The sequence below is a fragment of the Charadrius vociferus genome, unplaced genomic scaffold (genome assembly GCF_000708025.1).
Source record: "Charadrius vociferus isolate BGI_N301 unplaced genomic scaffold, ASM70802v2 scaffold260, whole genome shotgun sequence".
Taxonomy (NCBI): Eukaryota; Metazoa; Chordata; class Aves; order Charadriiformes; family Charadriidae; genus Charadrius; species Charadrius vociferus.
In genome coordinates, this window is record NW_009646410.1 from 730347 (window position 1) to 741960 (window position 11614).

The following is an 11614-nucleotide window of genomic DNA, read 5'->3' on the forward strand; positions in this document are numbered from 1 at the left end:
TTTGCTTCTCTGTCTCTTTCTCCTATTATCTTAAACAAATAAATAAGTTGTCATAATTGAAGGCTTTTGCCAGAGGGGAGGTAGCAGTACAAGACTTGCAAGGCCTGAGAGGCAGGGTAAGTTAGTCTGTACTGAGTTCTGTCCTTGTGGCTAGACTTGATTGTACCTCAGCTAACTTAAAGTTGCCTCAAGTATTCTTGTGTTACATACAGACAAAAAAAAAAAAAATGTGGTTTTGAAGTGAAAGCTTGAATGCTAATTCAAAGCTACATTCCCCTCTTTGGACTTTGCTTTATTACGACATACTTTACTGTACTTGCCAGCCAGTGCTACTGTGGATTTCTTGACCACTGTACCTCTCTCTCGATCTGGAGTTTGCATGGTGAAATATTGCATAGAAATGTAATTGCAGCTTGCCTTTATCTCATGTAGTTAAAAGTAACATCATTTCCTGTAATCTTACCCAGCTTCTTCTCCCCATCAACCATTTCTGAAGGTTCGGGGAATACTAGATTTACCTATACGTGTTTATATGGAACAGACCTCTAGTGACCAGTAGATTTGTGCAGTAGACTTGAAGGACAATGTTATTTGCAGTTTGGAAAGAGAAGCTTAGATCCTAGAGTGGCTGTCTCCTGTGACTTTCATTGTCATTTTTGATTTGTTGTCTCTCAACTTTGTCTTGTATTTTACTTTGAACTAGTTTCCAGCTTCCTTCAAGATGAATAAAAATAACTTGGTTTCTTTAAGAAGAAAATATGTCTAAAGACAACACTATGTAACCCAGACACTAGCCTTTTGATTTGAACAGCTTCTAAATTTGCTGTCGTTGATTCCTGCTATGGTAAACGTTTTCAATGTGAAAAGTCAGTGTATGCGCCCTGTTGAAGGAGCAGTCATGGCTTCAAATAAGGCTTCTGACAAAAGCACTGCTTGAGGAGCGGGGAAGAAGGGCCCTCGTACCTTGTATCTGTTGTGGTGGGAAGACTTTCTGAATTATTTTTTTTCTTTTTTTTAGTTTGTATTTTGTGCTCTTTTAGTGCCTTTAAAAAGACAAGGGTAGAAGTGTTTCTATAGTGATAGTAAGAATTGGGGTGAGGGTGAGAATGAAAACCTGTATCCACAAAACATTATTGCATTATATTACAATCGACATGCATTCTTTAGGTATTATATTATAATACTTGGTAGTTGAGTGCAATTTAAGAAACAATCTTTCTCTGTCTGTTTGCAGTAGCGCTTGCTCAGTGGTGGTGAAGTGTTTCCATGGCTTGTTATATCCATCTAGAGAGCAAGTATTCACAATCTTACAGCATGTCCAGACATGGTGCTTTAGGTTTTGATCTGAAAAATGTGGATGTTTTGCATTTCCTATGTGTGATTATGATAAACTGAATTTAAGGAAAAACGGAAAATATTTTAAGTTTTATGCGTTCTTGAGCTAATTGCCTTAATTGTCTGATGTATCTTTTGGCATTGAATGTTTGAAGTTAAAATTAACTGTACTGTGTGTCATAATGACTAAACCGAGAAAAGAAGAATTCTGATTTGGGTTGACCTGAATTACAATGTCATTTTGATGTGCAGATTACCCTAGGTTTCCTTAAGATGCCATTTCCACCGTACAGCCGCCTTGTTGATGGTGTTAGGCAGCCGGAGTGAGGAGGGAGTTCATGCAACATGAGGATGAGGAAGGGAGCTGCAGGTTACCAGGCCATGTCTTGGGTTGTCTCCTGCAAAACCCCAAAGAGATGAATTGGAGTGTTGTGTGGTGCTGTTTGCACTAAGTTTGCGGGAAAGAAAAATACTATGGAACTTGCTCTGTTGAATCGAGGTGTAGCTTCCCTTGAAGCAGTGGGTACTTGCTGGTTTTGTAGCTAGTCCGTACCACTCTTCATGGAGCAGAAAAGGAGCTGTTTTTCTCTGAAATGAAAAGCTGTGTTAAAGCACCTCTGTGGAGGGTGAAAACCGTCCTCCCAACCACCATTCCACCCTTCGACAAGTAATTTCCGGGCTTGAAAATTCAGTTGCAGAATTGCTGCCTTTGAATCATTTGGTCACTTTTATAATTTTAATTCCTGCCCTAGTTTGAGTGTCATGAGTGCTTTCCTTGGATTCCTGAGACTTTAGGAGTGTTTTTAATACACTGCATTGTTTTCTTTGTGGCAGTGTCAGTGCAACTTTGTCAAGGAGGAAAACCACATTAGCAGCTAACAGGTTGTACTTGAGCAGTTGTGTCACCTTCTGTTTCAGTTAGCACGGCAAGAATCCCAAAACCTTACAGTTCAGGGAAAAGAAGGGGCTCAGCCAAAACTCACAGCCTTCTCTGAACAAGTTTCTTGGGTTTTGTCTCTCCGAAACCCAAACATTCTGATGAATTTGGCTAAATTTGCAAGCACGTAAGTATGTTTGAGGCCTTATGTTTAGTTTTATGTTTGCATATGGGAGTCAGCTTGAGAGTTGAGATGCCAGATCTGCTTGTTATATTCCGGTTTGGTGCTTGCATATTCCTGAAAGTTGTTTGGTTTTGAGAGGATCAAAACTGGTGTGCAACAATTCACAAAGGTAGAAAAGCTGTGCTTGGAAATATTTGCAGGGTATGGGATTGAAAATGGCCGGGAATGCTTGTTGTGTGTGAGCTGTTCCAGCTAAAACTTGGTGACTGCCGTGCTGTGCTGTGCGGCTCCTCGGCAGTGCCTCTTCTCCATTTCCATGGGAACAGATGGGCTTTTGTTGATAAGAGATCTATTATCAAACTGGGAAACTGGTGGCCAGAAGTTGAGCCACTATTAATGTAAAACAGGGCTGATTGCAGACTGAGGACATCACATGGCAGTATGTGTTCAAATGTAGCGGCTAAAAATATGTATTCTTCCTTCTTCCTCCTCTCAGGCACAGAAGCCCTAGTGTGAAAGGAACAGCCACTCTGACATAGCCTTGATTAGGTCTGTAGGGGATTGGCTGCAAAGGAAGGCTTTATGTTTTGACCTATACAAAGAGCAGCAGGTTTTAACAGCTGTTGAGATAAATAAATGTTTGTGCCATTTAGATTTTTTGCAGACTCTGAAGGCTATCTCAGTTTGGAGCAGCAAATCTTTAAGTTTGATTTTGTTGCTTAGTTTATCTGTATTTGTTTGTACTTGGGGACATTTTCAAAGCAAAACCCAGTGATATACGCAGTAGTTAAACTAAATTTTATAGCTCTGTTAAGTCTGGGAAAATCTTGCCATAGTTCAGTTAAGAACCTTTATTTTTCTTACAGGCATAGCACTTTTTTTAAGTACCCAGATGACAAATTTTAATCTTAATAATTATCTGGAAATCACTTGGAGGCCAGTTGGAGGTATGGGATAGATGGATTTACTGGATGCTTTTAAAAAGTTTTGCAGCGAAATGGTTTAATTACATAAAGTCAGTTGTTTAATTTCAGTGGGTTTACAGTTTAAAAGAAAAGAGAGCAATGTGAGATGTAAATGTCTAAGCCAGATACACCAGTGCAGAGAGTTATTACACGTGTTCTCGACTTACGTTTTAGTTGTATTTCACTAATGGATGATAATGGCATAAGTTTTTTGGAAGTGGAAATTTTACATGACTATTCTGCAGTTGTCATCGTAGTTTCATAACTCAATAGCGGCCACCAGAATTCCAGCCTTGTGCACGTGACTGCAAAGTTGTCCTGAATTTAAGGTACTTCAGTACAAGTCATTTTTGCTTGACTAAACATTGGGAGCAGATCCAGCAGTGTCTATTTGAGACACTGTCAGAAAAAAAACGATTTTGTGTGTATCTGTGTTGTGGAGGTGACTCCTCTTGAAATGATAGGTAAACATGGAGCTGTAAGAGTGCACACTGGAAGACCCAGAAAGGGGAAAACAAGGGTGCTTCCAGGGTGACTCTGTGTGTGTAAGCCCTCTGGTATATAATATAGGGCATGGAAGGTTTGGCTCTTGGCCAGGGTGTGAATGGAGCTGTGACAGCTAGTTAAAATGATCCTAGAAAGGACAACCGGCTACAAAGATACGTCAGTCTGGGTGTGAAGCAGGAAAAAGTCCTTGGAGCAAACAAAGCCGCTGAAGGGGGGGAGCTGTGGAGGGTTCGTTATTACAGCAGAAGTGCCCTGAACAGGTTGTACATGCATATGAGTAGGCAGTTCACCTTACTATGCCTTTTATCCAGCTTCCTTTTTTTTTTTTCTTTTTTGTGGGTCACAAAGCTTACTGTGTGCCTCGGCAATGCTCCCTCACTGGCATTTGGCTTCAGGCCAAGCATTAATGAGTACCCCAAGCCCTATGTGATTTGGCGCCTCCAAATCTATTAGCATATCTTCAGAGCAAGATAAAACTCATTAGAATAATTTACATTTGGGCATTAGGAGTTGTGATAATTTTTAATACCTACTGCCAAAAGCACAAATGTGTGGTAATGTCCTTCTTATGAAGCTACAATTTACCCGTTTTTTTAATTCTTGGAAAAAGAACAGACTACCATATCCCTTAACTGCTCTCTGATGGTTATGAAATGAGTTTGTAGTACACAATCTTATCAAAGATTTGATCTGTGCTATCTTTGATAAAGGAATGCACACTACTGCATAAGATTTGGCTTATTAGAAATCCCATCAAAATGTGTCACGTTTGTGTTCTGTTGTATTGTAAATGACTCTGAGGGCGGCTGAGGTATATAACAACCAAACTTCCTGGTCATTCAAGCTGTGTGCCAAATCTTTGCATGACTGAGTTGTAGATCTGGGTTTCAGCCTGTGCCCTGTGTCTCTCTAGTCTCTATGCAATTCACTTTTTTTTTATGTATCTGTTTTCAGTCTCCACCTTCCCTGCTCAGTATCCCAGAGCTGCCTGCTGGTGTCATCTACCTGTATTTTATATTTTGGAGCTGAATCAGTTTCTGCACAGAACGCTGTATCGCAGTCAGTACAGCAGTTGTGAAACGTGCACCATTTTCTTGCTTAAAGGCCATTCTGCAGACATCAGCTGATGTGCACCAGTGCTCCATGTGCAAGCTTTCACCTCAGAGCCTGTACCAGAGCCACACTGGAACTGCTTATGGCCTGTGGTCACATTATCTTTGCTAAATGGCTGAACTGTAATGCATGCTAGAACAGTGCTTGTAAATAAATAAACGGAAGCCCAAAGTAGTAACTGCACAAAAGATAGCTTGGAATATTTTTATCCATATAAAAGTCCTTAGGATCTTTTAAGTATTGAAGTCTCTTCAACTGAAAATATCATGAACTGGGCCGTAAAGGTGTGTATCTTTGCTCACCTGAAGTTCTGTAGATGTGCTAGATCCCTGATGGAAGTGCTGGTGCCTGGGGGCTATACACCCTGCCATCAGCCCCTTCAGCTGGGGATAAGGAACAGGCAGGTAACTGCTAAAAAAAAAAAAAAAAAAACCCCAACAAAAAGTCTGAAGAGACACTAACTGCTTATGAAGATTTTGGAGTTTTGGTGGCTATCTTTACCATAACTACGTCTGTATGTGCTATGTGATCTCTGGATCTGTGTTCATGTTGTCTTTTTCTTTGCATTTCCTCATCTTCCTGCATTCAGGCGATGCTAGTCATGTGATACTTTTGTGACTTGAGGCTTTAAGTACATCTTTTTTCTTTCTTTTTTTTTGAAAAAAACAAACAAACAAACAATTCCACACCAAAGAAAAAAACAAACCGAAACCAAAAAAACAACCACCAAACCCTCAGATCCAGCTTTTTGTCAGCCATTGTCACAAAGTGGAAAAAAGAACCTCAGAAAGCTGAGAAGGAATGAAAGCGCTTGGGGAAAAGTGCTGCTGTGGTGCAACATTTACTTCCAATACCAAATAAAATCTTTCTGAGGAAAGATAGTTTCAAACTATAGCATGGCTTTATTTACAGAACATAATACTACTTTACTTGAGAGACTACTTTCAGTCAGTGTACCAGGCTTGCCTGTTGCAGTCTACCAGTTGACAGAAATTCAGTGGAAAAGCATCAGGTTTGTCAGCTGAATTCAGGAAAAAATGGTCATTAGAAGTGATATAGAATTAGAATTTCTTGTCTTGCAGATTTTGGACAGAATTATTTGGCGATGACAGCCAACTTAATCTTTGGCACAGATCACAGTCTAGTTATGTTATTAAAAGTACCTGTGGACTTACTAAAGCATGGGGTTTTGGCACTAAAATCCTTTGGCTGTTTTAAACTACTCATCCAGCTTTTTGTTCACCAGAGTTCTGAATGCTCATGAGATGCAGTGGAGCAGGATGACTAGTACCATTTTTTATAGGTTTGTCTTACAAGAGCAGTCTTTGAAACAAGAATGGGAAGAATAAGCTAGTACCTTCATCAGTTTTGCTGTATCTTGAAATGTGGTAAGCTTTTTTTTTGTGTGTATTTCCTTCAGGTTTTGAATGAAGAATGCGATCAGAATTGGTACAAGGCAGAACTCAATGGAAAAGACGGCTTCATTCCCAAGAACTACATAGAAATGAAACCACATCCGTAAGTAGAGCTCTGGTGATACGTTCCCTTTATCTTACTTTGAGCACCCTCTCAAACGGAAGGGAAGTTTGCTGTACTTTGCAAAGTGTACCTTACCAGATCTACCAAAATGTATGGACAGATAAAGGATGGCTATTGAGTTGTATCTCTGCCTGCAACTTGCATTGATCTGCACTGTAACTCATTTCACAGCTGGCTACATACCAGGATATTTTGGAAGCTTTTCTGGTGGTTGCTCTGGTGCTTTGCTGTAGAGTCAGACGGACTGACCTTGGCCTAAACCAGCAGAAGATGCTTTAGTAGAGAGCTGGCACCACTGCCCCAGGAAAAAGTGACTGTGTTCCTGTGATGATTCTCTACTTTACTTAGCATAGCAGATAAGAGTAAAAATTGTGTTATTCAGAGCTCACAAGAGAAATATTTCAGAATATTTCGAGCTCTACTCGTAGTATGTCTGTGTCATACCCTGAGTATAGAATTGCAGAATAATTTAGGTCAGACGGGACCTCTAACATTCATCTGGTCCAACACCTTCCTCACAAAACAAGCCAACTTCAAAGTGTGTACTGTTATGCAAGTATAGTTGCATTGATTTGCAGCTCAAGAACTGTATTTGAGTAACTACTTTGAACGTTTCCTCTTAGGTATAAAGAATCTGGCATGTGAAAATAGTATTTTGTGAATGGGTATTTTCTTTGTGTCATTTCATGTGTTTCTGCTGTCTTCTACTAAACTCTGGTTTTGCCAACCTTTGGGATACTTCAACATCTGGACAAGAAGACAGCAACCTCTGGGTAACAGATTCAAAGGGGAGAAAATGTTTAGGAAGGAGCAGCCAGCAAAACCTGTAATCAGGGTTTTACTAGGAGATGTAGTGTTTCAGTTGCCCACAAAAACTGATGATTGATTTGTTAATTGTTGGCTGTAATTATATCATGAAGATATTGTGGTTAAATCCAATCAAGAATTATTTTTCTAAGGGCTCTTTTAAAATAGCAGAAGGATGTTTTTGAGGGACTGTGTCCCAAGAGGGAGAGGAGGTACACTGCTTTAGTGCAGCCAAGTGAGAAGTGATGGAAGGGTGCAAGGATGCACAAGAAAATTCTGAAATTGTTTAAAGCCTTGTTTGCTGCAGTAACATGCCTAGTTTACTTTGATCGTGCTAGTCCACTGGGGATCACAAATGTACATTGCAGTTTCTCTCTCTCATTGATTTGAGTCATCATATGTCTTCTCATAACAGTTTTGCAGGCATGCTGTGGTGATGTTTGCTGTGATGATGATGATCACTTTGTTCTGTAATCATCCATGGTATTTTGTTTTAGAGGGATAGAACTCTCAGATTTTTGCTTTTTGATATCAAAGGGGAGCGAACAGTATTAGCCTGCAAGTGAGTGAATTTGGTAGTGTTTTTTAAGCATAGCTAATTTGACCTTTTCTGAAGATGTTTAAACTGCTGATGGCAACTGGACGGAGTTAGCTTCATGTGTCAGCAGTGCTGGGAGTCTTAACTAGTGCATTAACAACCCTGGGAAATTAATGCAAAAGTTTTTACAGTGTAATGTTAGCTATAATGCAGAGCTCTCTTAGTCCAGCAGGTCAAAGAGCAAACTGCAGGCAGCTGACAAGGTGTGAAAAAGAGAATGCTCCTTTTCTCAGACTAGTCTCAAACTGTGTTGTTGGAAGGTGGCACGAAAGCTTTTCAAGAGGATTTGGAAGAAAAAGCAACTGAAAATGGCTGTCCTAGGATCTGAAACTTAAATCCTCTTGCCCCATAGCTAGTCTTAAATGCAGTGTTTTTTCTTGCTTGTATTTTGCAAAGCTTCAAGTTTGCTTTGTAACTACTAGCAAGCGAAGCTGAAAGGAAAGTGTGGTGCCTCTCAGTCACCAGCTGAGTCACCTGAGTTCTGGAGGGTTAATCTAAATTGTCACATCAGTTAACAAAGCAGAGGTGTAAGCAGTCATAGGCATGATACTCCAAGAAGAGCTGCAGGAAACTCTGGGCAGGGAGGCTTCCTGTGAAGGCACGACAGTGCACTTCAGTGGCAGGACTTTCCCTCTGTAAGGAGACAGGAGAAGAATTTGCCTATTATGAAACAGCGTGGATCAGACTCATGGGATGTGTGTATCTCAGGTCTTTGTAATCAGCTTTTCTGGAAGATATTGCTGAAGTCTCGCTTTGCAGTATTGTAACTTACGTGGAGGAAATTGGCCTTGCTAAATGGTTGTGCTAAGTAAAGTCAAAAGAATTGCCAAACCGCCGATTGAAATGAGTCTGAACGCAATGCGAACTTTGTGTTGTATCAATCAGTGCATCTCCCTCTAGCTCTGCAGCATCAGCGGTAATGCCTGGACTTGGTTTTGCAGTGCTGACTGGATGAGTTTCACCTACATTACAAAGCTAGTTGGAGACACATGTTATCAAGCTTAGCCCTTCAGCAGGGAAGCTGTGGGAATGTTGTGGTCAGTTTCTTTGGCCTAATTCTCTTGGACATGCCGTGATTTTTCTTAATTTTTTTCAATCATTCCATTGCAAAGATTCATATGTGCACAACACTTCTGATGCTTTACAAGCATGCTCTTAAGCAGACTGTAGTCCTTCAAAGTAACTAGCTTTGTTTCTTTCATCTATGGGGTTTTCTTTTCATCTTTTTTGTATTTAGAATTCAAAATCCCTTTACTCTGAATGGCTAAAGTGGTAGCGACGTCATAAAACTGCAAGGAAGTTCAGGAATTGTGAAAGACATCGTCCTTGATATAATACAGCAGTATGTTCTTGTGTAGCCTCCTGTGGTGAGCAGATACTGAAGACGGCCAGTGAGAGGAGCAAGGGCTGCCAGTAGCTGGGGAGTCTGGTAATCAAGTAGTCAGTCCTCCTTACCTCTACAGATAGCTGCTTCTTAGAGAGGAAGATCTGGTGACTTTGTGATTTTATGAAAGCTTCAACTTCTCTTAAGAATGACTGTTTCAGGGAGAGTTGTACAACTTCTGTCTTTGTCCTGCACCAAAACCTTCACTGTAGAAAGTAAACTTTGTGAGTGGAGCTCTTGTTATTAAGTGCTCTCCTCTAAGGGCAATCATCTGCATGGTTAGAGAGGCTGTGGTAAGTGCTTCTATCCTGTGTGATCTGTTACTCAGAACTGAAAGCTGTACTTTTTGGTTGTGAAGGTGGTTCTGCTTTTCCCACGCCATGTGACCTACCACTCAGCCCTTGTTCGCCTTTAATCTTGGGTTAGTCTGGAAATGCAAATGTAAATGTGGGTAGGAATCCCGTGACCAGGGGCTGTTGGTCAGTGCTGACCATCTGGTTGCCTGAGGTGGGTTCAACCCTTGGTGTCATGGAGGTGGTGGTAAGCCTGTGGCTTTGACTTCTGTGCAGCTGTCAAGAATTGCAGATGTGGCTTCCATGGTGCAGCTGTTTCATGTGACTGCTTATGTGAGAGCTGCTAGATTGTCCTGGCTGTACGAGAAAGCAAGAAAATAGGCTACTGAAACAAGTATTATCAGCGTCTTTCCTAGAACCGAATTGCATGCCAGCTCAGCACTCCTCTGCAGTGAAGCAGAGAGACCTTGAGGGAATTTTTCTCACTTGGTCTGCGTGTAATTCCACTGCTGGCACCTGCCTTAGCTTTCTGACACATGATAGCTGTCTTTGACCACAGTGCTCTGGTAGGGGTCAGAAAGGTTGGACTCTGGGCTGCAGGAACAAGCAGCTGCTGAATGAAGCTACTCGTTCTTTCTTCTGAAGTAGTCATGTCTTACCACCTGATCTAAAAGAGACTAGAAATTGGTTTTGATACAAAATGCATCTGCCATTTGTGCAGGATGGGTCAATCCATAGACAGGATCTTGTTTCTACAGCTGTGATGTTTCTGAAGAGAAACCTGTGAGTGAACTCCCAGTGTTTCCCTTGCATTTTGCAAATACTACTTTTTTCTTTTTTTATTTAAGATTTCTACCTGCTAAAATAGTGGGGTTTGTGTTTAATCCTTAATAACTTAAATTTTCTATATAGTCTGCTCTGCAAATCATGGCTAAGGCATGGGTGGCTTCTCCTTAGGAGGCATAAGTAATAAAAGAGACTGTGTAATTACTCCCCACTGATTATATTTGGGTACTAATAGTGAAATAAATGCTGCTATGTCAAAGGGAAGTTCAATAGTGACCAGCCACCGGTGCAGGACTTCTTTGTTGTCTCTGAGTTGATGGTATCATCCAGTTTGGACAATTAAAACTTTGCATGTAGAGACATGAAACTTCATTCCTTAGTGACAGAGGAAGTGACTTGAGTTCCTCGCTTGAGCTAGGCATTTAATCTGTTTGACTTGAGGTTATGCGGCCTGATCACTAAGATATCAGTGCAGACCATGGTAGACATTTTAACTTTGTCCAAGGTTGTAGCCAGTTTCCAGAGTAGTCGTCTTAGACTCACAAAGCAGGACTTTGCTATGAAGCAATTGTGTACACTGGGTTCTCATTGTGATGTTTTATACGTTAAACTGCAGATACAATAGGGTGCAAAAGAATGTGAACAAGGCATTAAACTTTGAGCATGGGTTTTTTTTCCACCTCTGAAAAATAAATCCTGTAATTTGAGGATTTCACTTTTACCACATCTCTGCTTTGCTAAATTGGGTGCAATAGGGTTATTGCAAGCACCTGCTTATCAAGTCAAGGGTTGTTCATTGGCAGGACAAAACATAGTGAAAAGCTGCATGGTTCAGTAGCCTGTATTGGAGCAGCAGTGAGGTGCAGCATAGTTATTTCTGTTTAAAATCATTTCATCTCTCTCTGAATATCTACATCTGGCCCTTCCATGAAAGGATTAAAATTCTTAACTTTCCCTATTGTTTTCTTTTCCTCACGCCACAGGTGGTTTTTTGGAAAGATTCCCCGAGCAAAGGCTGAAGAGATGTTAGGCAAACAGAGACATGATGGTGCCTTCCTCATCAGGGAGAGCGAGAGCGCTCCTGGGGACTTCTCCCTCTCAGTCAAGTAAGTAATGCCCAGAAGCAATCATGTGTGGTAACCAGGCCATCTACTGCTCATTTAGACTCATGGATAAAGGACAGGTGATTGTCAATGCTGAAGAGGAGGAGGAGTAATCTTCCAGAT

The 11614-nt window shown here is 40.9% G+C and overlaps 1 protein-coding gene across 3 annotated transcripts in view; it reads left to right on the forward strand.

Moving 5' to 3' along the window:
* Positions 1–11614, forward strand: part of GRB2 (growth factor receptor-bound protein 2) — a 44323-nt gene that overhangs the window by 28420 nt on the left and 4289 nt on the right. For 2 of the 3 annotated variants that reach the window (XM_009895876.1, XM_009895882.1), the window contains exons 2-3: positions 6402–6499; positions 11372–11494. In XM_009895876.1, coding sequence (XP_009894178.1) covers positions 6402–6499; positions 11372–11494 — 221 coding nt within the window. The remainder of the gene's footprint in view (positions 1–6401; positions 6500–11371; positions 11495–11614) is intronic. The other variant, XM_009895889.1, reaches the window with a different exon arrangement.